We start from the raw sequence: 27,764 nt of genomic DNA, 5'->3' as shown, positions 1-27,764 counted from the left end.
CAACCTCTGCACATCTTCATACTCTCGAACTCTCTCTGTTGATCATCGGTGTGCCCTATTGCCACACTTGAGCAGATCCACAGCTCCGGCCATCACTGTTTGTGGGTGATTCACATCTCCGACTACCATTTCCAGCTGTTAACCTCTTCGGTCATGAGCAACCAGTAGCCACCACGGATTTGGTGAGTATGTGGAATAATTAAGTTAATTCAATTAGGTTTTCTAATCCTAATTGTGATTATATTTGGTTAATCATATTATGGTAGATTGGTATAATTTGAACAAGTGTATCCCTTGGTAATTCATTTCTTATGTCTTTCTTGATGATATAATGTTTTTAAAATTCTTGGGAAAATTCTCTTTTTTTTTCTTGTGAGTACTGAACATCAGGGATCTCAAATCCTGGTATTTAGTTCATACTTGCTTTTATATGTTACCAATGATTGACATTTTCTGTTGAGAAAGGTTGAGTATGAAACACCAATGAAAATGATTCTGGTAAAAGAAATTGAAGCTAATAATGAAAGACAAAGGTTAGAACTGGAAGAGATGCAAAAGGACATTGACCTTCAACGGGAAAAAATTGTTGAAGATACAGTCCAGAAAGTTCTTGTAAAACTACCTCCAAAAATTGCAAGAAAATATATTTCCTATGGTATGTTATAGTTTTATATGTATTTTCTTAAGTATATGTTTCAGTTACTTGATCTGCTTCAATTCCCCGGTAAACATCATGTTTGTCTATTGAAATCTGCTTCAATTCCTTATGTTTTAGTTATTTTTCTATTGAAATCTGCTTCAATTCTCTAATATATTTTCTTAAGTATATGTTTCAATTACTTGGTTTGCTCTATTTCTCCTTTCTCCATCCTGTTTTGGTTGTACTTCTTTTTTTCTAAATCACTTTCCTTTTTTTCTTAGAGGGCATAATTTGTTTGAAGCCATGATGCTTTTGTTCTTCCTGCATTAGCAAATTGATGAGTTATATACTTTATTATCTTATTCTATCTTAGCCACCATGCCCATTGGCTACCTCAAAATGCAACTCTTACACCAAAGTTTTGTAAGAGTATTATCTAATTTTTGAATTGATTAGTTAGATCAGTGAAACAATAAACTAATAATGGTTAGATGGACTGAGAAGCCTTTTTTTTATCCTTTCCCCGCTAATGTATTATCTTTGGTTCATGATGTTCTTATTGTTGAATTGGTATTTTGTCATCATTGCAAGTTGCAACACATGAAATCTTCCATTGCACATATTTATCAAGAAATGCAAGGAAAAAAGGTTCTGGTTACCATGGCAAACACCAAATGCATCCAAACCATTTCTATGTCCATAATACATCCAGAAGAGGTAAACTAACTGCATCATGCGTTTTGCATGTTTCAAGCACAGATAACTTTCAAAAAAACCATTCATTTGCTCACTATTTCTTATCATAAACAAGCACCAACATCAAAACTATTCTAGTTTATTTAGTGAATGTGTTAATATGTTTGTCTGGTTTTTCCATGGTTCTCTCTTTTTGTTGCTTGATCTTCCATGTTATGTGCAATGCTAATGTCCGGTTTAATATTGAAACTGCACAAGTATGTTTATTTTTATTGGCAGAATTGAATTATTTTTTTATATATTCTTTATGTTGCGTAGCTTTACTGATTAATGTGTGTTCTTTTTTGTTTTCATGATTGGCAGGACATTGTTATGTCTTTTTTGGTGGACACGTTCAATGCATGGACAAATGACTTTTGGGAGATTAATAAAGTCAACCACATATTGTCTTTTGTTGGCTTTTTGTAAATGTATATATATAGTTGCCTTTTTTTGGGGATTCATGAAGGTATTAATTGTTGACTTTTGTATATTGCTTTAGTTGGCTATACACTTTTAGATGCAACTTTTGTAAAATTCTTAATTAGAATATAGTGTGGTACAACTTTTGCAATATAATGATCATATTTTGAATAATATATTTTGTACAAATGTATTTAATTGGATAATAAAATTATATTATCAATACTATATGGGTGAAAAAATAAGTGTTACTATTAATGGGTAAAAGTGTTACATTTTAAAATAAAACACAAATCTAAGTGTTGCGTATGAATCAATAAGTGATGTGTTTAAGAGGTGAAAAATTTAATAAAAAGTGATGCATTTAATGGAAAAAGTGTTGCATTATTAGGTTAAAAAATTATAAAAAGTGTTGCTATTAATAGTAAAAAGTGTTGTAATTGCTTAAGAGTAACAAAAAAAAAGTGTTGCGTTGGAAAAAAAAAGTGTTGCATATAAAGAAGTGTTGCCTTTGCTATATATCACGACAGTTTGAGAAAGTGTTGCATAAAATGACAAAAGCGTTGCATTATATCTAACATGACAGGACCTGATAAGATATAATGAAAAGCGTTACCTTACGTATAATGCAACAATTATATGGTCAAAAACAACACTTTAGGGGTGATGTCTTAGCCTCACTTTGTTGTAGGAGGAAAACCGACTGAAAAAGATGATTAACAGAAAGAAGAAAGCGTCGGGAGCAAGAAAAAGGTCTTACAAGCGAGGAAGATGATCGAAAGAAGCCGTATGGTCGTCGGAAAGCCTGAGCACAAGGTCGCCGGCAAAAGGAGGAACGACAGGGGTCTGGAAACGAAGAGGGCGAAATGCGGCGGAAATGGAGTCAAGGGCTTTATATCGCCGCCCGGGAGCGATCTCCACCATCCGATCCAGGTCGTTGATATCAAGGTTGTCATCTAGCCGTCCATTTCAAACGGCGATTGTCCCATCGGAAGTGACGTAACCGCCATACGCTGACAAATGCACGATCGCCACGTGTCAGCCGGTTACTAGTCGCATTTAATGAGCTCCCCTTACCGTGAGCAGAGCACGTGATGGTAGCATGGGAGAACAACGGGCGTGGATTCCAAGCAAACACAAGGCATGGACAAAATATCGCCGAACGGACAGATACCGCCGCACGGATAAGCATCCTTATGCCTGGCCGAGCGGCCTAATACAATAATCATTGCTCAGCCAGATCGGCAGTCCAGTCAGTCGGACTTTGCCTCCTTCGACTAGACTCGAGAGGAAGGAAAGTGATCCGGCGGTAAGAATCCGGAACCCCATAAGGAGAGGTCAACGCCACGGGGAGGTCAAAGGGTCCAGTGGCTCGCCGGAAAGGGACGAGCCGACCGGACTCGGAAGAAAGAGAAATCTGATAGTAAAAGGCACCCTGGTAGGGACCAGGGTTCCGACGCTCAAATGAAGCAGTACATAATGACCGAGCGGAAGGACGTGCCTCCCGGCCGGCGCAAGGAATTAAGGCCGTCCGGACGACGTTCTTCGCCGCCCGGCCGGCCGGACGTTCCAGTCAGGCGGTGGGTAAAAGACGGGAACATCTTCTGGCAGCCGTCAAGTCGTATGGCTACGCCATACTCCTAGTCTGACAACGGGGGGTCCTGTTGTCCCATCGAGGAACATGCTCGGACTGTAGCAGTATGGTGTCAGGTAAGCTCTCTGACAAGTGCATACCGGGGTATGGGTTGCTGACACGTATGCACCTCGGTGGACGTTCATTAGTTCCTTCTCCGTCCTATATAAAGAGCCCATTACTCCGCCAAAGGTACGCATAATACAAACTTGGCAGCCACTTTTTCCACCACTTACCTGACTTGAGCGTCGGAGGGTCGCCGCCGGGAATCCCTTCCCGGCTCGACTTTGGTGCAGGATCGCCGGAGCTTCGTTTGACCAGCCGGATATCCACTCCATCGACTAGGAGCGCGCCACGTGCCTAGCGTCCTTTGGTTCAGCGATTCGGACAGGATCACTGGTCTCATCACAGCTTCCTGATAGGTGGTAGGCTCATCCTCTATGAGCACAACGTCATCATGGTCAGACAAGAGAAATGGGTATCCCTCAGGCTGACGACGTACCCTATCAGACCTGTGAAGAGGAATGTCTACTTGAACTGGTTGTTGTTCCTCAACTCCTTGTGGAACATCATCCACAACACTTTATGGTTCCAGTTCAATTTCCATCGAGGCATCAGTGCTATTGTTCGCATCTTGAACTTCTTCAAGATCGAACGCGCTCCCACTAGTGTTTCTAGAAACAAAGTCCCTTTCTAGAAAGACCCCAGTCTTTGCCACAACTACCTTGTACTGACTGGGAATGTAGAAGTAATATCCCTTAGTTTCCTTGGGATATCCAATGAAATAACACTTGTCGGATTTGGGTCCTAATTTGTCTGAGACTTGACGTCGTACGTAAGCCTCACAACCCCAAATCCTCATGAAAGACACTTGGGCATCTCTCCCAGTTCATATCCTATATGGTGTCTTTATCACGGCCTTGGATGGAACTCGGTTGAGTATAAAAGTTGCTGTGTCTAGAGCATAGCCCCAAAGGTATGTCGGAAGATCTGTGTGACTCATCATCGATCGTACCATATCTAATAGGGTACGATTCCTCCTTTTGGATACACCATTCCACTGTGGTGTTCCAGGAGGAGTGAGTTGTGATAGAATCCCACACTCAGCTAGATAGTCACGGAACTCATGGCTAAGGTATTCTCCACCTCGATCGGATCGAAGTATCTTAATACTCTTGCCAAGCTGGTTCTGTACTTCATTCTTGAATTCTTTGAACTTTTCAAAGGATTCAAACTTATGTGTCATCAAGTACACATAACCATATCTACTGAAATCATCAGTAAATGTGATGAAGTACCTGTAACCGCCTCTAGCAGCGACATTGAAAGGGCCACATACATCACTATGTATGAGCCCTAACAAATCAGTCGCTCTCTCGCTGTGCCCACTAAAGGGAGTCTTGGTCATCTTGTCTCGTAGGCATGACTCGCATACCTTATATGATTCAAAATCAAATGAGTCCAGCATACCATCCTTATGGAGCTGGGATAAGCGCTTGTCATTTATATGACCTAAGCGACAGTGCCAGAGGTAGGTTTGGTTCATGTCATTTGACTTGAACCTCTTGGTATTTATGTTATAGATAGGGCTCTCAAGGTCTAGAATATAGAGTCCGTTTATCAGAGGTGCACTACAATATAACATATCGTTTAAATAGACGAAACAACATTTGTTCTTTATAGTAAACGAGAAACCTTTCTTGTCCAAACAAGAAACTAATATAATGTTCTTAGTTAATGCAGGCACATAACAACAATCGACTAACTCTAGTACAAGCCCAGAGGGCAGAGATAGACAGTAAGTCCCTACAGCAACAGCAGCAACCCGTGCTCCATTGCCTACTGGTAGGTCCACCTCGCCCTTTGTCAATGCCCTACTATTTCTCAGCGCCTGCACATCAGTACAAATGTGAGAAACACATCCAATATCTAATACCCATGATGTAGAAATAGATAGATTGACTTCTATAACATATATACCTGAAGTGAAAGTCTCACTTCGCTTCTTCTTAAGATCCTCCAAGTATACCTTGCAGTTCCTCTTCCAGTGCCCGGTCTGACCGCAGTGGAAGCATGTAGCATCCTTGGCGACCCCTCCTTTAGGCTTCAGTGCCTTGCCTTTGCCCTTGGCTTGGGACTTTCCTTTGCCTTTGGGCTTGCCCTTGCCCTTATGTTTCTGAACCATCAGAACAGTGTTGGGCTTAGCCTTCTTAAGGTTTAGCTCAGCAGTTCTTAACATGCTAAGCAGCTCGGGCAGTGGCTTGTCAATCTCGTTCATATTGTAGTTTAGAACGAATTGACTGTAGCTATCCGACAAGGATTGCAAGATCAGATCAGTGGCCAGCTCTTGGCCAAGTGGGAACCCCAACTTTTGTAGGTTCTCTACGTACCCAATCATTTTGAGTACATATGGGCCTACAGGAGCCCCGTCTGACATCTTACACTGAAACAGTGCCCTTGAGATATCAAATCTCTCATGCCTCGCTTGTCCTTGATATAGTTGACGAAGATGTTCAACCATATCGTAAGCGCCCATTAACTTGTGTTGCTTCTGAAGCTCAGAGTTCATGGTCGTGAGCATTAGACAGGACACATCTAATGCGTCATCTTGATTCTTCTTAAAAGCATCTCGGTCAGCTCGCGGGGCAGTGGCAGGAGGAGCCTCCGGAATGGGCTGCTCCTGAAGATACTATTCTCAGGTTCCTGTACCAGTCCAGGAAGTTTGCTCCGTTGAGCTTGTCCTTCTCAAGGACAGATCGCAGGGAGAAGGTGTTCGTATTTGACGTCATGGTTATCTACAACAGAATAAAAGCAGAAATAAATATCATATTCTTAATCATTTAATTAGGCCTTTAACTAAATGATGCTCCCACTGAATTCTATAATTCATGTGGGACAAGATCCACATCATACTAACCCTTGAGTTAGCTTTGGCTAATACGCCCAAGACTTAGTATGATCGGTAGGTAACGATTGCCAATTACATCTCTATGCAACTCTTGTTTATAGGATGAAATCCGCATTTATATTAAAACTCGAGTTAGCTTTGGCTAATACGCCTGAGAATTAATATATACGTGATTTTGTCCTACCTTTCCAACCATTGGAAGAATGCCTATAGTTGTACTCGATCCAACCGAGTAAACTAGGAATACTCAATCTAATTGAGTTTGTACTCGCCCATGCGTTGATAGGCGGGACCAAGATTGTCCCTCCGTACCCTACCAAGATAGTATGTGTTGCTCTGCTTTGGCAGATTCAACAACATCATGCGATCGAGGTAGTGGTAGGTATCACGGCATGGTAGACATTTTGAGTTATCGTGATTTAGATCTAATCTAAATGATGTTGTATCATATACACGAAATAGATCTAATCTAATCGATAGAGTGCATCTTGTACACGATGTAGATCTAATCTAATCGTAAGGGTGCATCTTGTGCACGATTTGGATCTAATCTTAATCGCTAGGCACTAATTAATTACTTAATTAAACATGCATCATATACACAAGTAATTAACTAAGTTTTGTGATTAGTCATGGCCCTACTACGATCTTCTCAAGCCAATGAGAAGACCGGATGGTCAACCTAAGGTCAACTTCTCAAGCGCCTTCCTTTTGACCACCTTGTGTTGCTCGCGTCTTCCTCGTAACTCCGTCTCGAGTGGACCTTCCACAGCTCCAATTTTTTTGTACATTACAATTTTGAAACTCGAGTTACATTCGAGTCTAAATCTAATTTACAACCAGAATAAAAGAAAGGCACGACGCGCAGGTCACGAAAAATAAAATAAAAATAAAATACAAGCACGCACATCACATAACGGCACGCAGGCCATATTATGAATTACAACACAATTGTCCAATCGAATTGGGTCTTTGGGCCATGACTATCACAAAATTAATATATAATTCAAAATTATATATTTCTGTAATTTTTCATAATTTTACAGATTTTATGAGTAAATTTTTCCCGGCGGTCCCGATTAGCGATTTCGGGCGCAATCGCGGAGCAAATCCCCTTGCGGGGTTAGGGGCAATACCCCTACCCGCAATCTAACCATCGCGAGTTGCTCCTAAGCGATCCAAGAGCACCTTATCCCGCTGTCCCAAAAAGATTTGGGTCGAAACGATGTCGTTTTGGGAAATTTCTCGGTAGTCGAAGCCTACAAGTGTATAAACACTTGGGCTTCGCTTCTACGAGAAATATTACTCTTAAAACTATAAAAATTATAAATTTACAGAAATGTACAGAAGCTTTAATTTTTCATAAAAATCAAATTAAACTCGTACAAGCTTCGCACGTGGCTCTGATACCACTGTTGGATTTTTCGGGCCGCGAAAACCGCTTTTTCGCGTCGCGGAAACCCCGAAAGCCCCTAGCCATGGATCCGTGTGAAGAAAATTTACGAAATTTACGAGTACGAGTTTACTATCTAGATTTACACTTAGATCTACATGTTTATAAATTTACCCTTGTAGCGAAGCCCTTCGCGTTCCCGCTCGTCCAAACGGTGCCGGATCTCGAGAGTGTCAAAATAGACACTCCTCTAGAAGTATCCACACGAACTAATTAGGTGGAGATGACCAAAAACCAAGGTGTGCTAGCACCTATGTGGTTCGGCCAAGGAAGGAGGAGAGGGAGAGCTTGAGAGGAAGAAGGAAGAAAATGCACACATTTGAATGAAAAATTGAATTCTCATTCAAAACCATAGTGGCCGGCCACTCTCCATTGTAACCCCAAATTAATTGCATTAATTGCAATTAATGTGAAGCCATTAAAGAGAATGACTTTGTAACTTCCATGAGGTGACACCCATGATGATGTGGAGTAACATCATTGGTCCACATCAATGCCAACTCACCAATGAGGTGGCATAAAGTCAAGTCAAACTTGACTTTTAATCTTCCTCTCAAGTCAAGTCAAACTTGACCAAATCTCTTCTATGGTTGATCGAATCCAACCATTTGATTCAAGCCAACTTAATATAATGAATCTAATTCATTTAATTAAATTGATTCAATGAGTCAAAATCTAAATTAGACTCATTGAACACATGAATCAACTTGAGTCGAACTCAAGTTAGCCCAATTAGGATTACTCTTAATCCAATTTGATTTATCAAATGAATCTAATCCTCTTGGTTCATCATATGAACCTAATCTCCATCTAATTGTCCTAAGTGTGTGACCCTATAGGTTCTTGTAACGTTGGCAATGCCCTAAACCCATTTAGGAGCATAAGTAATGAGCGGTATCTAGCAACACATCATTACTACCCAAGTTACAAGAATGTCGAGATCCGACATCACCTTGTGACTACTAATTGTGACTCCTCACAAAATATGACAAGTGTCCTTCTATCCTAGACATCTAGATTGATCAATGTGAGGCATAGACCGTGTCATCCTCTAACCAATCTAAATCTTGAACTCCAAGTAGACTCACTAAATCAAATGAGCTCAATATCCTATATTGACTCATTTGGGCATGACCATGCACTTCGTGGTCTCACTCTATCAAGAATACCGATGTCTCTCCCGTCATATAGGAGGGATAGATCCCATCTACATCACTCACATCCCTCTGCATAATTTGTTATATACCCAGTAATCGCCTTTATAGTCCACCCAGTTACGGGTGACGTTTGACGAAACCAAAGTACATAACTCCTTATGTAGGGATCTATGGTGACTTCAGGTCTAAGGACTAGTAGTCATACTAATAGTCACATGAGAAAGTATATGACACTCATATAACGATCCATGATACTTTCTCATGGCGGGCCATTCAGTATACATTCTCTAATGTATACCCATGTGTCAACTTGATATCTCTATATCCATGACTTGTGAGATCAAGTCATCGAGTTGACCTACATGCTAGTCTTATTGCATTAACATTATCCCTGAATGTTAATACTTGACTAGGAATGATTAAGAGTAGTGTTCCCTATATCATCTCACTATCGGTTCAACTAACCGATTGATATAGGTGAGAACCGTCTACTCAAGGACATTATTATACTTAGTTTATTTGGCACCAATACAAGTAAGTATAATAATCAAAATCAAAATGCCTTTATTTATATAGAATATGATATAATAAGTCCAAAATACAATCATCAAATGATTGACTCTAGGGCTCTAGCTAACAGTTATAGGGGGTGGTAACCCTAGGTGGAAAGTCTTAGCAGGTCAAGCACTTTGGGCGAAATCCTAGAGTCGAGGACTCTAGGTGGAAATCCTGGTAGTCGTGGACCAGGTGAAAGACTAGAGGAGTCAGAGATCGGACATCCAGCGGGAAAGTCCTTAAGTTTCGGGCACTGAGCAAAAGTTCAGTCGGTCTGGAGGACCGGTCTGACAAAAGGTAAACTCTCTTGATATTATTCACTTTGAGCCTAGACTCTCATGGCTTTACTTTTGAGCTCTCCCCAAAAGGCCTCATGTCAATAGAGATATCTTACATCCTTTTAAACCCATGATCTTTACCAAATCTTTCCAATGTGAGACTTTGATTGAACCTCAACACATTCTTGATTCTAACATCCCTAGGGTACATTATGTGCACGTGTCAATTCCCTTGAGGTATTTATGTGCTAGTCTTCTTAAACCAGCACACTGTATTCTGAAAGTTTAAAAACCTTTTAATCAATGGCAGGAATGCTTTGAGATGATAAATGATGACACATTTGGACTAAGAAGCAATGAAGAAACCTACAAAACTTCGAATGAGTTCGATCGGACCTTGCTAGTCCATAAGTGGATTTAAAATGAAATCTATTAATGGAGTTAGGGATTTAAATTTATAAATTTTTGATATGGAAAAACTCATTTATCATATTCGGTATAATACATCCATGAGAAAATTTTGAAGAGAATCGATGAGAAAATGTCAAAGGAGCTGATATGCTGAAACCTTGATGAGTCTTCTTCGGAGAACACCAAGTCTTCAAAGTTTTAATAGAGCTGAAGTTTTACATCACTTTTTAGAATCAAGAATTAGGGTTATTCTTTCCGTCGATATTTTTCCTCTATTGTCTATTGAAATTCCACTGGAATGTAATGGAAGAGTTGTGTGTTAAACATAAATAGGTAAGGTAATCACATGACTAAGCATTTCTTTATGTATCACAAAAGCTTTTTTTCATTTTTATTTTTTAAATGTGGCTTAGATACTTAGAAAAATAGAAATGGAAAGTTGGCAAATGGGTAAAAGTGGAATAAAGGGCGCCTTTTGGGCAATCCCAATATTGAATGCACCTTTTATAAAATCTAAAATAGTCAATACGTTGTAGTTTAGGAGATCTTTCAAAAAGGGAAATTGCTTAAACAATGGAATCATACGTTGACCACCTTAATACCAAAGGCAGATCATGGCTCGGGGGTATCAGATTATCGACTTATCTCATGTTGCAACGTTTTCTATAAGGTGATTGCCAAGATCTTGGCAAATCGATTAGCTTCGATTTTGGGCCTCTTGTTGGATCTAGCTCAAGTGGAATTTGTGCAAGGAAGATCAATAGGAAATAATATTAATTTAACCCAAGGACTCCTAAGGAAGTATTCGCGAAAAAGAATATCACCAAAGTGCATGATCAAGGTTGATCTGAAGAAGACATTTGACATGATCGATTGAGAATTTCTTATAGAGGCACTTGTTGGTTTTGGTTTTCCCCAATGGTATTATGGATAGTTTAGAGAATGTGTAACTACGACCTCTTACTCAATCTCCCTCAATGGTGACATTTATGGATACTTCAATGGATGGCGAGGTTTGAGGCAAGGTGATCCTTTATCTTATCTCTTATTTGGTTTATGTATAGAAGTGCTCTCAAGAAGGTTGTAGGTTGTTTGCTCTCCGCCCTCTTTTCACCATCATCCTATGTGCAAGGAAATTGGCATCACTCACCTAGCCTATGCTGATGATTTGATGTTGTTTGCACGGGCGGATGAGACCTTCGTCAACATTTTAGTGGGTTGTTTGACATAATTTGGATGTGAGGCGGGGTCGAGGGTCAATCCTTTGGAATCTCACATATAAATGATGGGGGTTAATGAGGGGATGAATGCCCGACTCCTACAGTTAACTGGATTTTAAGAAGGAACTTTTTCATTATGATATTTGGGTATTCCACTTGCGATGGAAAAATTGTGGATTGCCAACTATAACCCTTTACTTGAAGGTATTACAAAGAGGATAAACTCTTGGACAAAACATACATTATCATATGGGGGTGACTTGAATTGGTGAGAACAATGCTACAGGGTATGGAGTGCTATTGACTTTCTATGCTTCCTATACTTGAAGGAGCCATTGAAAAAATTAAAGCAATAATATACCAGATGTTTATATGATCTACCAAGTTCCTCCCAATTGCATGGGCCACTTTTTGTCTCCCTAAACATGATGGTTTCTGGCTATGACCTCCGAGATCTAAGTGCATAGAATGAAGCTCTATTAAGCAAAACCCTTTAGAAAGTTCAATCAAAGACGAACTCGCTTAGGGTTGATTTTTGGCAATGGAAGACCAAGGCTTCAGATTTCACTGCTTATTAAGAGACTTGTGGAAATTCGGACCAAGATTCAAGTAGCTATGAATGGATATGAGGCAGCAAATATGAAGATGATTGAGTGGTTTGCGGTGAAGAAGAAAGGGGTAGCAAATGCCTATGATTTCTTTAGACTGAAAGGGGCTTCGGTGATTTGGGGATCCTTGATATGGAGGTCGAAAATCTTATCAAAGCATTGATTCATTGTCTGGCTACTTGCACATGAGAAGCTACAAACGACGGATATAATGCTCTATGAATTGAACAAGGCATGTATACTTTGTCGGCAACAAGATGAGTCAAATGGACATTTGTTATTTGAATGCCTCAGCTTGTGAGCTATGGAGGAAGGTAAAGTCATGGTTGGAGCTAAGACATGACTTCAGATCATAGGGGAGTTGTTGTAAATTTTCAGACAACATTATAAAGGAGACAACCGCAAAGCAAAGGCTCAGTACCTTGATATTTCGAGCATGATATATATTATATGGAAAATTCACAATAAATACATATATGAGAGGATGACTCTTGATATTGGGAGGATATTTGACAAGATTCAAATTCATGTTTATATACATGTACCATATTTTTAGTTAAACAGTGAGTACGCCTTTGGGAAATTGCCAAAATAAGGGAATTCATTACATTCCAAATAGAAAACTTAGGAACATATAAAAACAAGTTTGAACTTGAAGTTCATCGATCACTCCTTGTTTTAGCTTCAACTCTGTTTTGCTTATCGAATGAATCTTCGGATTTTGCAGTCACCAGTTTTGTCTGCCTTTTGAAAGCAATCGCAACAATCGGTAGAACAGATTAAAGATTGTTTTTGCCTATTTCTAGTTGAAGTTTCAGATCCGTGCAATTGTTGCCTTACGACCTTGAAGCCTTGAATTTTTTGGCCCATTTGAGAAAAAGTTGCTCGATGTCGGCATCCATTCGAGTTCCTCTCCCTCCCCACACCAGCATGTGAGCCAAATCCCCCATGGACGATCCATCCACTTCATGAACCACCTTGAATCCCATCCTCGTGTAGAATCTCACAAGCTAAGATCGCAGAAACAAGCAGAGTTTAACAGGGGGAAGACGGTAGCCGTAAAGTTTCGCGTTCTAAGGTTTCTAGGGTTTGGTTTGGAAATTCGAGCGGAACAAATTCTGACCTTGGAGTGGAAGAGGGGCGAATCGTTGATGGCGAGGAGTTGGGCGGTGCGGCAGCCCTGGTCGTAGCCGTGGCGGACGGCGGCGGCACCGACGAAGAGGCCGAGGCCGAAGATGGAGCGATCCATGGAGAGGGTGTCCCGGCTGAGCCTCATGGAGTCGAGGTGCAGAACCTTTCCTGCGACCCACGGGCGTACGACGCCCTCCGCCCTCCCCAGCTCGGACCCGTCCTCGCCCTCCGCCCGGACCCGGAAGAAGGGCCCGAGGACCTGGAGACGGAGGCGGAGGCCCTGCGCCCGGGAGGCGGCGATGATGTCGGGCATGGTGGGGAACGACGCAGACCTCTGGGCGGTCGACGGTTGCGAAGCTTCTGCCGGTAGCTGGGAGCGAGGAGGGGGCGCTCTGGGTAAGGCCATCGCCATGGGAGCGGCGAGGGAAAGCTACGGCCAAATGGGCGTTTCTAGAACGACTGAGATTAATCGGAGCCGGATCTGACGGACTGACGCTGCCCGCGTCTGGGTCCGAAAACAAGATGGTGGAAATAAAAAACACGCGCTCGATGCGGACCCGCAAATTTAGCCGAAATTGTGACGGCACGATCTGGTTTCGGTTAATAACATCGAGCAAGCAGCGACCGGTCGCGTGCGCAGGTCCGCTTAGGGCAGAACAGAAGGGGCAGCGGACTGATATCGTTCTTTCTCCCTCCCTCTCTGCTCCGTTTGCGAACTTGCAATCCAATACTCCAGCCTCGAATTGGCGATTGAGTGCAAGCGCCGTGCAGAGTTTAGCAATGCGACGGGAGATGTCGGACGAGCTTAAATCCTTCTTGGACTCCGGTATCTATCGACTTGATGTGGACGGGTCGAAGGTGGCTTTCCTCGACCCCGTCCGTGTCCTCAACCGCTCCTTCTCTCGGTTTAAGATCTCTCCTTCGGCTTACTATTCTCGCTCCTTCGGGTGTTCCACGGATGGAGATGAAAGCAAGGAGGATAAGGTTTTCCAAGTGACTAAGAAGAGGAAGAAAAGACGGCCTGCTCGCGATCTCAATGAGAGGGAAGAGGCTGCGGAGAAGCGCCATCAAGTATTTATTTTCCTTATACTTAGTGGTAGATTGATTTATTTCTCTTTCTTTTGAAATAAAAAAGTCATTTTTTTTCCTGACAATCAGGAAGCAAGATCTTTGTTGCTAAACGCGCACAAAGCGTTTGTGCAAGCTAAGGAACTCCAAGCTTTGCTTCCCAAATTGGTGAAATGCGAAACCTGTTTGCTTGCGAGGAAAGTTGTTGAATTGGATTTTATTCAACTTGGAAGCCTATGGCAAGCGCCTCTGTACGAGATATCTCTTCGTCTGAGAAAGGAGGTGTTAGATGAGACAGGAGGTCAGAATTTTTAAATGTAGACGAGTGGCACCAACTGCTTGAGCAAATTCTTTGGTTTTCTTTATTTCAATTGAAGTAATGAGTCTCCCTGTAAGTCCACCTTTTACTGCTTTGTGAACATTTAATTGATATAAAGCAGTGGACAGCCAGTTGACGATAAATAAATAAATGCATGAATGAATGAACATAAAATAATTAAACCAGTTACTTTTTTTTAGTATGATTCGATTCGTAATAATCGTAGTTAAATTTTGAAGAAATGAATTTGGGAGTTGCATTTGAGCTGAGCCGATTTTTAGTACAGAACTGCCAGTCTGAACTGTTATTCAAATGTGGCCAATAGGTGATGATAGAAGTGGCTTCTGGAAATATGATTATGTAAATCTCTATTTCTATTACTTAACTATTTGATAATAACCAAATAACCTAACTAGTAGTGCTATTTCTTATCATCATTATTATTTTTTGATATTGTTAAAACTAATACTGTCATGTTCAAAAATGTGCTTTGCCAAGCATGAAAGTTAATAAAGATAACAATGGTCAATTTTGTCTGTTATCAGATTGTTGTATTCTCATTGTAATTGTAGGCATTTGCTTAACAGAAATAAAAGTGTTGTACAAGGAGGTAGAAACTTGTCCTTGATAGGTGAAGTCGGAGCTGTTCTGATGCAGCTGTGTTCTCCACGTTGTGCAGTCCTCGGTGAGTTGATGAACTTGGAGGGAAGCCATGTTTAGTGACTGCAACTCTCTAAAACCACCTCACTCTTTGTGCTTTCCACATGCTAGCTGTCTAGTGGAATGATATGTTTCAGCCGTGCTGACCGGCATGGTCAGTATTTTAAATCATGGTGTTATGTGCTGTAGCACCATGAACGTGAACAAAGATTGTGCTTATGTCAATGACGAACATGATATTAATACAACAAGTAGTGTTAGTCCTAAGTATTTGTTCCTTCATGGAACTTACGCAAGACTATAATGCCAGTAAAGCTATAATATTGATATTTTAAACTCAAGCAGTTTGTTATGCAATTTTGCTATTTTACAGAATTAAATGGTCAAGAAAATAAGGGATAATGATCATCTGGAATCTTACTTTGCAGAATTGTTTTATTATCAATATCTGGCATCTGTCTTACCAACGATAACTTGGCTGTACAATCAAGTAATTTTTGTTAATTTTTATTTTGTCAGGTCATGAACAAGGTGAGAATGATGGATCTGCAGCACATCAATTGTTCAATAACTTGATTTATAATGTTACAAATGATGATGTAGAAGCTGAGATTCTAGAAAATTGTTATATATTGCCCAGAAGAAGCTGCTTTTACATGGTATCATTTTCACGTTTGTCTTTGCTGTGCAATGAATTTTTTGGTCATTAGGATATTTGTTTAGTTGACCCATAAGCTCAGACTTCAGTCAGATATTTGTAGGGTTTTGTAATATTCTTCAACTTACAATGTCTCATATGACTTCTTTTTTGTATGTTTATGTTGGATGCCATGATATGATGGCTGAATGAAAGTCTGACTTGAGACAAATCCGCAATCTCATACCAGGTAATTTTTGAACCACATCAACCTTTCTAATAGCCAGGTATTTAGTTGCTGATAGTTATGCTTTCTCTTGCTTCCATAAAATAAAAGCATTCTCTCTCTATTTTTTGATGGCGGTGTAAATTAATACTTTTACAGCTCACTCAAAAGATGGCTTTAACTTTATTGTGATTGATCCTCCTTGGGAAAATGGGAGTGCCAACCAGAAAGAAGTGTATGTTTCATCGCCTACTCTTTGGAATTCTTGTTCTTTTAGTATTTTATGCAAATTCCACATTGGACTTGTCTAGAAATCATTATTTGGTTCTTCTAGTAAGTGTCACTCCACAACCTTGACAAAAATATCGTAAGCAAACAAGAAGCTTCACAATCTATCTTTCTAGATGTATGAGCATGCATTGCAACCTCTAACTTATCCTTTGACATACAAAAAAGTTGCAGCCTTTTGTTGTAAATTTTAGACTAGTATAGTGTTTGGCAATGTGGATTATTGAAGAATGGTCTCTTTGATTTTTTATTTTTATTTTTATTTATTTTTTTGATGATAAACTCGCATATTTGCCCACATCTTCCAAGAAGTTGAACAATTTAGTTCCCTTAAATACCAATAGTTTGTCAGTAAAGCATTGCATTCTGCAAATGTTTCTGATTGAGGAAGCTGACTTATTATTCCCCAAAAGTAATAACTATTATTAGCTATATCTAACAATGCATTTTCACCAACTAACCAAAGTATATCAATGGGCATGTATATTTTGAGATAAATTTGGCACGGTGCTGCATCTTCATCTGCAACATTTTTGGCAGTCACACTTCATATTATTTGCAAAATGTTGATCAACATGTGTATTATACTTCTAATTGAAATTTGGAAAATCTCAGATTTATTGCCTTGTCATTCATTCATCTTTGGTCATTTGAACGCTTATGTTCCTTGCTTGCATTACAATTTCATTTTATAATGAGTTTCTAATGGGTTCCAATTTTTTTCGCAGTTACCCAACTTTACCTAACAGACATTTTCTTTATCTTCCTATCAAGGAACTTGCACATGAGCAAGGAGCCCTTGTTGCACTCTGGATTACGAATCGGGAGAAACTTAGAATTTTTGTCGAGAAGGATCTGTTTCCTGCTTGGGGCGTGAGAGATTTTTCTGTGTGTTATTGGTTAAAGGTGATTTCAGAATACCATAGTCTAGCAATAGCTTTCTTGATTTCGTTATTTCTTATTCTACTGTGATTTGACCAATGTTATAAGAGAAAGAATGTTAATGGCCATGTTCAAATAATGGTCTTCAAACTTCATTGTCGGTTAAGCAGTGGATAAAAAGTAATTTAATTATGAAACATCTATAGGTGAGATCGGATGGATCCTTGATCGGCGAACTGGACTTTTTTCATCACAGACCATATGAATGCCTGCTTCTTGGGTACATAAATTTGCAGGTCAGTTCAGCTTGTAGTATTTCAGATAGGCCATTTGCTGATACTACTTTTTAATTTCATCACCTGCTAATATATGATTCTGTGATTACATAATTGCCAACATACTTGTGATGATTTGTTATCCGTTTACAATTTTCCACAGAATGATGATCCAAAAACCATTCCATCTCATTGTCTCGGGAGCAACCGAGTTATCGTCAGCATTCCTGGTGATTACTCAAGGAAGCCACCACTTGGCGGTATCCTTTCTTATTAGTCTTTAGCTTTGATATACGAGAGTACAATTTTGCACAGGTTATGCTGTCTCCTGCTGACAATCATATGGTTATGTTCAGTTATTTCCTTCTGTATCCTCATCAAAGCTTGACCAATATCAGAATTGTTGATTGATCTTGTACCGGGTCCTCGGCCTTCCAAGTGCATTGAACTTTTTGCCAGAGAACTGGTGGCCGGGTGGACCTCGTGGGGGAATGAACCGCTTCATTTCCAAGACTCAACCTACTTCATGGAAAAAGAACAAAAATTCAGACAATTGATCTGAAAGCTCCTCTGATATCAGTTTTCTATCACCAAATGCCTCGAGCAGTATTTTCACATGTAAGCACATACAATTTCTATACTGTTTTTTTTTTTACTATAACCCATTTGTTCAGTTAAAGTCCTGATTATGATTGCTAATATGTTGAATTGTTGATTGAGCCTGATTGAGTTTATCATAATATATATTCGATTTGTTTATTTTAGATTTTCCCTGGGACGCCAATCACGCACGTGTAGTCCACGTGCAAATGGATGGTGACGACGTGACGTAACGAGTGAGAGCAGCGGATGCACGTGCACTTGCCTGTCTTTGTGTACTTCCTAATAAATTTAAATCCTATTAATAAAGTTATAAGTTATTATTATTATTGTTATTATTATTATTATAAAGTTCCACGTGGTTTGACGAAATTAAATAATTTTCTTGCGTAGGAAACCTACCCTTTCGACGTACCTTCAACGGACCGTTCGATTGGCGAATCCATTTGTCAGACTAAGAGGATGTCCGGCCCGTTGACCGGGAGTCAACGCAAGAAAGCGTGTTACACGAGAGCTCGCATATTATATTTAATTTTTATCGTATTAAATATTTTTAAGTTCTTAATTTATTATCAGAGAGAAATAAAAACAGATAGTTATTAGTGAGAGAGAGCACGGGAGGCTTCTCTGTCACACGGGGAATCTCTTTCCGCTTGTGCTTTTATTTATTTTTTTTTTTGGGGAAAAAAAAATGGTACTTTCAAAGTGGCAACTTGCAATAGATCAATGAAAGCCTTGCCGACCTCGTGCGCGATCTGAGAGAGGAATTCCGCTTTCTTCCATCCTCGATCTCTTCCGTGTGCGAGGAAAGGGGGGGTTTGAGCGACGGCGGAGAGGTGGAGAAGGAGCGGCAAAGGTTCGATTCTTTTAGGGCGGATCCGATCGGCGGCAGAGCGGGAGGGATGACGGCGGGAGGAGGGCGGCAGCCGACGTGGAAGGAGAGAGAAAACAACAAACGGAGGGAGCGGCGGCGACGGGCGATCGCGGCCAAGATCTTCACCGGGCTGCGGGCGACGGGGAACTACAAGCTCCCTAAGCACTGCGACAACAACGAGGTCCTCAAGGCCTTGTGCCGCGAGGCCGGGTGGATCGTCGAGGAGGACGGGACCACCTACCGGAAGGTATCGTTCCTCCAATTTTCTCGAATTTCGTCTGTCTCGTGTTTCTCTATTCTGTTATTCTTATCGTGGTATAGCTTGGTTTGGAGAGTGAAGTTGTGGTTTTTGATGGTAGATCTCATGTGCAACCAAATAGATCTTTGTGTCTGTTGTGGTTCTGATCATTTTCTAGGGTTTGTAGTGCTTCCTCGCTTCATTCCGGTCATTTTCTCAGTGGTTGGCATATGATGTGTTTGTGCAGAGACAACGTGTGATGTCTGTTTAGACCTTCTAGTGCTTATTTTGCTTCATTCTGTTCATAAAGATGCCACTTAATTGGCCTCTCCTGTCTATCAACTTAGACTTGGGGTGTTTTCTTGCACTGGTTATGTCTTTCTCTTTAGGTTTTCAATAGTTGATATGGTAAGAAACTCCATCCCATTTCATCCCTCTGAAAATTTGCATTCTTTAATGGATTTTTTAACTACCTCATTTTCATAACTTTCTCAAGGATTTAAGTTGGGTTTTGCTTCCATTGATTTTCTGTTCCCTTTTTAGAGAGGGAGTCAATGTGATATACATACCTATGGAAGATATATATGCTTTTGAATTTTATATATGAAGAAATGATAAATACTAAAAGATCGGAAACATATTCAACAAACGTTTGGCCCATAAGATGATGATATTGTCGTAGAGATTGGTGGATTACTATCTAGGCATGTAATGCAATAGTTATTAGATGGATAGAAAACAGCTACAAAAGTGTCTGCTGTTGTAGGTCCTTTAATTTGTTGTCGTTGTTGGTTGTGAGAGTTGTAGAAGATGGGAGGTCTTCAGGATCTGCTAGAGTGATTCTATTCACAGCAAGAGCTAGATCTTCAACAATGGTTTTTGAGAAGGATGATGCAATCATGCATACAAGTTCATCAGGGTCATCAATCAGAAGAAGTGAGTGATGTATATATAAATGGGGAAGAGAGATGGTGCAGTGATGCTGAATTAGAGGGCCACAATCAGCATCATTCCTGCGGCCTACTCGTGACCACGGGTTATTTATGAAGGTTGAAGGAAAATTTGGCTTTGATACTATGACAACTTTGTGGACTGAAAAAATATATGAATGCTGAAAAAAAAAATATATCGACGGTATAAGTTCTATATATAAAATTATACAATTTTGTGTATAAAGAAAGATAGATGCTAAAAGATTCAGTGATTGATGGGTGGGCATATGCTAGGTCATAACACCTAACACTTTTCTCATCCTTGTGGGTAAATGCAATAGTTGGAAAGCACTACCCACTTTACTGTTGATTTAGTGGAGTAGAGTGACAAAGACGAGCATTATGTTCATGAAATCAAACTTGGTTTAGTTGAGCGATAGAGAGAACCTAAACAACAATATTTTGTTCTCAAATCTTTGCTTCCTTTAGCTTGTAGATTTGTAATGTATGAATACTGACTCATGTTGGATCTATTGGCAGGGCTGCAAGCCGCCACCACCACCTCCTGAACCTGTAGTTGCTGGTCCATCTTCAAGCATAAGTCCATGCTCCTCCCCCCCTCTGCTGAGTCCGCTCTCCTCATCTTTCCCAAGTCCCGCACCTTCCTACCATGCAAGCCCGATGACATCATCTTTCCCAAGCCCCAGTCGCCATGATAATATCCATAACCCCAGCATCAACCCTTCACATCTCCTCCCATTTCTCCAAAATCTCACCTCCCTTCCTCCGCTTCGCATATCAAATAGTGCCCCGGTGACCCCTCCACTATCATCCCCTACTGCCTCTCGCCCACCTAAGATCCAGAATCTTGACAATGTATTCTGCCACTCACTGTATGCTATGTCTGCCCCTTCTAGCCCCACTAGAGGCCACCACCATGTCCAACCTGCCACTATACCTGAATGCGACGAGTCTGATGCATCGACTGTTGACTCCGGCTGGGGGGCCAGCTCCCAGACAGCAGTCCCTGGGTCACCGACTTTCAACCTTGTCAAGCCCTTTGGTTCGATGAAGGGGACTGCTGTTCTCACATCAGGAGGGATATCCGAGAGGGAACAAGAAGGCACGGAGTTTGAATTTGAGAATAGGTGGGTGAAGCCGTGGGAGGGCGAGAAGATTCACGACGTTGGACCAGATGACATTCAGCTCACTTTGGGAATCGGAGTTGCAACCCCAAAGTGAAACGTCACATTTTGAAGCTTTATTAGTGTGCATTCTGTTTTCCAAGTTCAGGATCGATTCTTTGTTGTCTAGATATTCTGTGTGCTGTTCTAGTGCCCCCATTCATTGTCTTGGTCTTCAGCGACTAAGTTGTGCTATGACTTAATGATTCCCATGAGAACGTATTGTGCTAATACAGATAAATTTATTCCACGGGGGAAGTTTTTTATGTGAAGATTACAGACTTAATCACGGAAGGGTCCATGCTTGATTTATTCTTGAATTTCTTTTAATTTTTTTCACTAAAAGATGTTTCTAGCATTGGAGTTTGAATGGATGTGACTAGTGAAAATTTCTTGATAGCTCTATTAACCTTCTCCAGTTTAAAGGTCTTCTAAATCCTTCCAATTTGTTGCGTTAAACTAGACAAAGCAGCTTACATATATTAGTGATCTGCCAACTGACTGCTAGGCATGATGCAGTACCAGTTAAACCATCTTTGGGTAAACTCGTCGAATGGATTGAACATTGGAGGCTTCGGTATGACTTACGAGCACCTCAAAAAGCAAGAAACTAGGAAGCAGAGTCTAATGGTGCCTGGGATAAAAAAAAAAAAAAATGGAATCGTCACATCAGCGGTCCCTTAAAATAGGTCCCACGAATATAGAGGGAGGTAAATACAGGTATTCAAGTGGAAAGTACATGGCGGAGACGTTAATCTCAGACAATGATACTTCGGGGATCGATCCCTGGGCCTTTTGATCACAAAATCATGCACCCTCCATCTATACTATGTCTTGGGGACAATGGTGCCTGGGATAAAGATGCTACAGCATGTGGTTGTGGAATTAAGTCAACTAACGTGATTAGGCATTTGGTTGTGGAATAAGGCACATCTATTTTAGACACTCTATCAAGTTACTCTGCCAACTTTAAGGTAAACAAGTACAGACAGCCTCTTAGAGAACAACAGTTTGGTGCAGCTCGTTTACCAAACTAAAGTAGTGCACCTTGTAAAATAAACAAATTGCTGATTATTTTAGTTGCTAGCTGGTCAAAATTGGTAGCTTGTTGGTTAAAAACAATCGACAATGGAAGTGTGCAATGATGAATCTCCTCCTTTACATGTGACTCCATCACATACAAAGGACAGTCTCTACATTAAATCTACATTTTTATCGAGTCATAATTTTGTGCGAGAATCTAAATTTATGTCTAAATTTCCTTGTGAATTTCATACATGCGACTAGACTAAATTTCTCCATGAGGACCTCAAGAGCTTTAAGAGTTCGGGCATCTCCAACGGTGGTAGCACCCCAATAGCTCTCACATCTCACAGTACCACATCAAAAATAAAAAACTCCACTCATCTTTTCACAGCCAAAAAAAACAAATTCTTCACAATTCTTTTATGATCCTATACTTTCTTAAAAAATTACAACCTCTCAACATCTCTTTTATTTTTTTAACAAAAAATATAATTAAAAAATAATTTTAATTAAAAAAGAGAGCAGGGAGCTGCTCCATGGGAAAAGTGAAGGAGCTCCCTCACCACTGCCATATTCATTCTTCATATTCAAAATATTCTCAAGAAACAATTGTTTGAACATTTCAAAAAAAAAAAAAAAAAAGATGATACATGATATAAATATGGTCATGAAATAGTACAAAAGCTATGAGTTTAATCCCAGGCCTCAGCTGATTGATAACTGATGAATTCAGATTCCAACTTCCTAGTGCAATGAACAGGGACGACTGTGAGAGCTGAGTCTGGTAAAGGCGAAGAAAAGATATCTCTTTAAGTGAAAAGTAGCTTCAGATTGTACTAACAATATTCCCTTGTCCAGGCCCTGGCCTCTTCGCAAAGCAGCTAGGCAAAGGCTGACAAGAGTCAGAGGCTTGGTGCCTTATCCACATTCACTGCAACAAAAAGGAGGAGGTCAAAAGGAACCCAGAAATGGAGGAGGTGTCTCACAGGCATTGCCACTAGGTGCTTTGCACTCCCAGCAAAGGCATTCCCCACCTCCTTCTGAACTTGCCCATTTACGAAGCCCACTGCCGTGGCAGTCCCAGTGCCACCCTCAGCCAAAGACTTTGGATCCTCAACTGGCTCCTGCTTATCACATCAATATAAAGATACATTCCCTGAAAGGTGACTGCCATGGCCTATAGGTGGAAGAAGAGACAGAGCCGAGAGCCCCATTTCTAGGAGCCCACAATGCCACTCTTAGTCATGCTAATCCTTCCAGCTAAAGTTCACTTGCAATAAAGGTGATGAGGTAGCCTTCCATGACTATGAGTGGGAGGGAGGAGATAAGATTTGCTTGTATTGTAACAGGAAGAGAAGGGGGGGGGAAAAAAAAAGATGGAGTTGGAGGTGGAGAAGATAGTTGGCTTACCCAGAGAGGCAAGCCAGGCGCAACCCAGCAAGGCCAAGGGGACCCTCCCAAGTTTCCACTTCCTCACCCTGAATATTTTTTGATGTTATCTCGCACAAAATCTTTGAATCAGATGCGGAGACGAAGTGGCTGAACAAATGGGAGACGGCTCTGTCCACCATTATTGCTGAGGTTTCCAAAGCTGATTGCTACATCACTGCATGCGCCAAAAAAAGCCCACTGTTCTCGAGCGAGGTTAGCAAAAAGGCACTTGCTGCATTAGGCCAAATCAAGCAAGAGCTAGCAGTAACTAATTAAGCCCCCAGCAAGCGTGCAGAGTGCAGGCTTGACCACAGAATCCACAAGGGAATCCAAATAAGCCATCATCACTCGACTTGAAGATTCAAATGGATGATGTTTATCTTCTGTCAGGAGGGAATAGGTATAGCAACGTAAGCAAGATGAGATGCCGAGTACCTGGACATTGTGACGCGTGTTCAAAGTGAAACCTGTGGGGTGCTCCCCATGTGAATTCCTTCAGTTTGTCTTCCCCACCAGCACTTCAAAAAGCTTTTCAGCTTTCACTCCCTTGCCACAGTCAGAAACTAATTTAACCACAGTTTCTGAACTGAACTTGTCTTCCTCACCTGTACTTGAGCTTCTCAGTTTTCACACTCTTGTGCAGTAGTTAAATCAACTAATCACCATTTGCAAAAGTAGATTAACAAATTGCATCAGTGGATTTATTAGATAATCAACCTCAGTTTGTGCCTAAATTTGGAATGCAAGATAAGATAGAGACATTACAGAGGCATTACGTGGGTTCTTTGAAAACAAAAACAAGGCTTTTCCTGGTTTCAGCACGAGGAAATTGTATTCTACTAAGTCGAACACATGCGTACATCAAGAAACATATTGTTAATTAGACCATGGAAGTTTAATCCTTAATGTAATGCTCATCCATATCCAACATGCTAATTCTGCACATGCGCAATCAATTACTGCACCATTAACCACGAGGAGGTACAGAGGAAAAGCTTAAACCAACAATGCATTACCATGGATCACTAATCAGTACTAATTTGTTTCTTTATATAGAGAAGAGAGACGTAAGAGCACGGCTTGCAACAAAAAAGGGAAGAAGGACAATGGCTCACGACATGCATTGAAAGAAGAAAATGATGCAAAGGAGTCTAAACACGCCACATACTGCGGCTTCCAGTGTCTTTAAGTGCAAACAAATTATAATGTTTCCAAGCGATCAAGCATGCTATTCTTTTTCATCTCAGTGTGGACTAATAAGATAAAATATATAAAATCACGTGAATGACTGACTCATATCATAACTAGCTTTCCTTAAAGGATCTTGGGATGCGATGACAAACCAATCAATCAAGATATTGATTAATTAACTAAGTGAAAATTAGCATGAATGAAATGTTCTCAACACAGTTTTACCTTCATTTAATGTTGATGTCATTCCAGCCTTCCTCGAAGGGTCTTTGTGGCCACCACCTACCGCCTATAAATAAGCCTGGCGAGTTAAACACCGCAGCATTTAGCAAATAGTCTTTCCTTTCAGCAGTAAGTTAATTATATTCTTTCTTCCTTGTTGAATTCCCAAGCTCAGAAGCTGCATTTAGAAGAGGAAAGAAGAACATGAGCGAAGCAAGCATGAGTACTGTGGAAGAACAAATGCTCGTCTCCTCCCAACTCAGCTACCAAATGCCTTACCAAGGTTGGCACGGAATCCACTTTCTCAAAATCAGTTGTTTTCAACATTCATGTTATCATGCATTGCAATTAGGATTTGTTGACGTTTCAGAAACAGTAAGCGAGAGGACCAGAGTTCGCCGGAGGAGGAAGAAGGTGAACAAGGACAACGGGGATGCGAAGAAGAGGAGACTGAGCGAGGAACAGGTGGAGTTTCTGGAAAGGAGTTTCACAGAGGAGAGGAAATTGGAGACGGGGAGGAAGGACCTGCTGGCCGCCAAGCTTGGGATGGATGCCAAGCAGGTGGCGGTGTGGTTCCAAAACCGGCGGGCCCGGCACAAGAACAAGCAAGTGGTGGAGGACTACGCCAAGATGAAGGCTGCCCAAGATGCCGCCGTCGTCGAGAAATACCGCCTCGAGAACGAGGTCCAGTTTGAACTCATAGTAGTTCTACTGATGCTTGTGCAGACATGGCTGAGCTGTGTTCATTATAATTGCAGGTGCTTAAACTGAAACAAAGGCTTGTGGAAGCAGAGGAGCAGATAAGGAAGCTCTCCTCAGGCATGAATGCAGCTGCTCATGCCATCACTGTAGCCGATGATAGTAGCCCAAGCTCATGGTTCTCAAGCGTCCTTCCATTAGCTGGGGAGTTGGGGGCGGAAGGAGAAGCCGAGCTGATGTTCATGCATGATCATGACTTCAACAATTACATGACAATAATGGAGTGGGCTGGCTTTTTTGGTGTGTAAATGGATTGGTGCTGCTGTTGTTCCATGACCTGTGGATGACATTGTAATTAATCAGGGGTCTGCATTATTAATTCTACTAGCTAACCATAAAAATTGTATCTGTAAATTGTGATTGCTTCAGCAGTCTTACATTATAAAAAAATGGATGTCTTGTGTTGGTGGCTTCAGTGGCATGTCATATCATGTATTTCTCTTTTCCTATTTCAGATATAAATCCCTGCAAAATGTCAAAGACATCTCAATTCATGTCCTTGGGGCGTGGAAAAATCAAAAGCAGGATAATGGAACTAGAAATATCAGACTGGATAATATCAATTCTGCCCTCTTGCAAGCAAGGAAATTTAAATTCAGTTTATTCATTCTTTCTTGTGGGCTATCTTGACTCAAGAGAACCCCTACTTAAGGATTGTGCCAATTGCAGAAATATTTTTTTTTAATATCTTAAAAAAGAACAAGATAGTCCAAGAGAATTGTTATCTTATTTTTTAGTTTAACCTATGTATTAACATCGGATGACTAATTTTCAAACTTGCGAACACTTTCTAACTGTTTTGTTTTAGATAAAAAGATTTTATTTTTATTATGCTCTTGATGTCTAATGTTCTATAGCATTTTATGTGGATGATAATGGTCATAATATCCTAAGGTATAAGAGACTTTGAGAGAGAATCCATATTATTAATCACAAAAGTAAGATTATATACAATTATTTTCATACAAGATAGGCATGAATAAAATCCTAATTTAGACAACTATTTATAAGGAATGAGATCAACTAAAGATGACAATTAAATCAATGAAAATCTACACAAATCTTTACGGATATACACATATCTAATATGCCCCCTTAAGATGGCGGTTATGGAGAAACACCAATCTTGAATATCAAACTGTGAAGGCGAGAGCTGGATAATGACTTGGTGAGAGCATTAGTAAGTTGATTTCCTGACGAGACATGAGAAATACGTAGCTTGGCACCTTGGACAAGTTTGCGAACAAAATGGTAGTCCAAGGCAATATGCTTCATACGAGAGTGAAAACAACGAAATAGGAGCACGCATTTGTCGAAGAAGAGAACAAATCCAAAAGATTTAAGTAGCACCCAATGCAATGGCTCGATATTTAGCTTCCGTAGAGGACCAAGCAATGGGTTTTTTGTTTCTTACAACTCCAAGAGATCGGATTGGAGCCCAAGAAGATAACATATGTCTCAGTAGAACATTGGTCATCAGGATTGCCAACCCAATCAACATCAGTAAAATCATAAAGAGATAGTGAGGCCCCAGGGCAAATATGAAGACCATAAGCAAGAATATCATGGAGATAGCGAAACAGACGCTTGACCACACCCAATAGTGTTCGGAAGGAGCATGCATGAATTGAGAGAGGCGATTAACAATAAAGGCGAGATCAGGACGAGTGACATGTTGGACCGCGTTGGTCGGCTAGAAGGGGGGTTGAATAGCCCTGCAAAAAAAAAAAACTACCATTCTCGGACTTTCAAAATAACACTTGCATTAATTTAAAAGCAATAAACTAAAAGAGTAGAGGC

At 40.6% G+C, this 27,764-nt stretch overlaps 4 protein-coding genes and 1 long non-coding RNA gene across 10 annotated transcripts; 3 read left to right on the top strand and 2 right to left on the bottom strand.

The window, feature by feature from the left end:
• Positions 1-12,496: 12,496 nt before the first annotated feature.
• LOC121974577 lies at positions 12,497-13,659 on the bottom strand. The gene is made up of 2 exons (XM_042525693.1): positions 13,145-13,659; positions 12,497-13,031 (listed from the first exon to the last, which is right to left on the bottom strand). Exons 1-2 carry the CDS (start codon positions 13,562-13,564, stop codon positions 12,858-12,860), a joined length of 594 nt encoding a protein of 197 aa, XP_042381627.1. The 5' UTR covers positions 13,565-13,659; the 3' UTR covers positions 12,497-12,857.
• Positions 13,641-18,626, top strand: LOC121974575 (methyltransferase-like protein 2). Of its 3 annotated transcripts, XR_006110026.1 has the most exons (11): positions 13,641-14,223; positions 14,311-14,521; positions 15,719-15,858; positions 16,053-16,086; positions 16,222-16,297; positions 17,079-17,256; positions 17,439-17,528; positions 17,671-17,767; positions 17,906-18,125; positions 18,273-18,416; positions 18,501-18,626. XR_006110026.1 is itself a non-coding variant. In XM_042525691.1 (9 exons), the coding sequence occupies exons 1-9, from the start codon at positions 13,675-13,677 to the stop codon at positions 17,893-17,895; spliced, it is 1,377 nt and encodes a 458-aa protein (XP_042381625.1). In that variant the 5' UTR covers positions 13,641-13,674; the 3' UTR covers positions 17,896-18,026. The 3 variants fall into 3 exon arrangements, 2 of the variants coding, with proteins under 2 accessions (XP_042381625.1, XP_042381624.1); XM_042525691.1 differs by lacking the exons at positions 18,273-18,416; positions 18,501-18,626 and having other exon boundaries at positions 17,671-17,737; positions 17,864-18,026; XM_042525690.1 differs by lacking the exons at positions 18,273-18,416; positions 18,501-18,626 and having other exon boundaries at positions 17,864-18,026.
• On the top strand, positions 18,501-21,607 carry LOC121974576 (protein BZR1 homolog 1-like). Its single transcript, XM_042525692.1, has 2 exons — positions 18,501-19,228; positions 20,692-21,607. The coding sequence occupies exons 1-2, from the start codon at positions 19,010-19,012 to the stop codon at positions 21,391-21,393; spliced, it is 921 nt and encodes a 306-aa protein (XP_042381626.1). The 5' UTR covers positions 18,501-19,009; the 3' UTR covers positions 21,394-21,607.
• A 1,303-nt stretch (positions 21,608-22,910) lies between these two features.
• Positions 22,911-25,626, bottom strand: LOC121974574. 3 transcript variants are annotated; one of them, XR_006110025.1, is made up of 4 exons: positions 25,485-25,626; positions 25,209-25,383; positions 23,772-24,397; positions 22,912-23,665 (listed from the first exon to the last, which is right to left on the bottom strand). It is a non-coding gene; the product is annotated as an uncharacterized LOC121974574 (long non-coding RNA). The 3 variants fall into 3 exon arrangements; XR_006110024.1 differs by having other exon boundaries at positions 22,911-24,447; XR_006110023.1 differs by having other exon boundaries at positions 22,912-24,397.
• On the top strand, positions 25,294-26,414 carry LOC121974573 (homeobox-leucine zipper protein HOX14-like). Of its 2 annotated transcripts, XM_042525687.1 has the most exons (3): positions 25,294-25,488; positions 25,576-25,889; positions 25,964-26,408. In XM_042525687.1, exons 1-3 carry the CDS (start codon positions 25,410-25,412, stop codon positions 26,210-26,212), a joined length of 642 nt encoding a protein of 213 aa, XP_042381621.1. In that variant the 5' UTR covers positions 25,294-25,409; the 3' UTR covers positions 26,213-26,408. The 2 variants fall into 2 exon arrangements, with proteins under 2 accessions (XP_042381621.1, XP_042381623.1); XM_042525689.1 differs by having other exon boundaries at positions 25,352-25,889; positions 25,964-26,414.
• Positions 26,415-27,764: the final 1,350 nt, after the last annotated feature.

This window comes from Zingiber officinale, chromosome 4B, assembly GCF_018446385.1.
Source record: "Zingiber officinale cultivar Zhangliang chromosome 4B, Zo_v1.1, whole genome shotgun sequence".
Lineage (NCBI taxonomy): Eukaryota > Viridiplantae > Streptophyta > Magnoliopsida > Zingiberales > Zingiberaceae > Zingiber > Zingiber officinale.
Note: the sequence above shows the minus strand (reverse complement) of the source record. Positions and strands in the feature narration are given on the sequence as shown.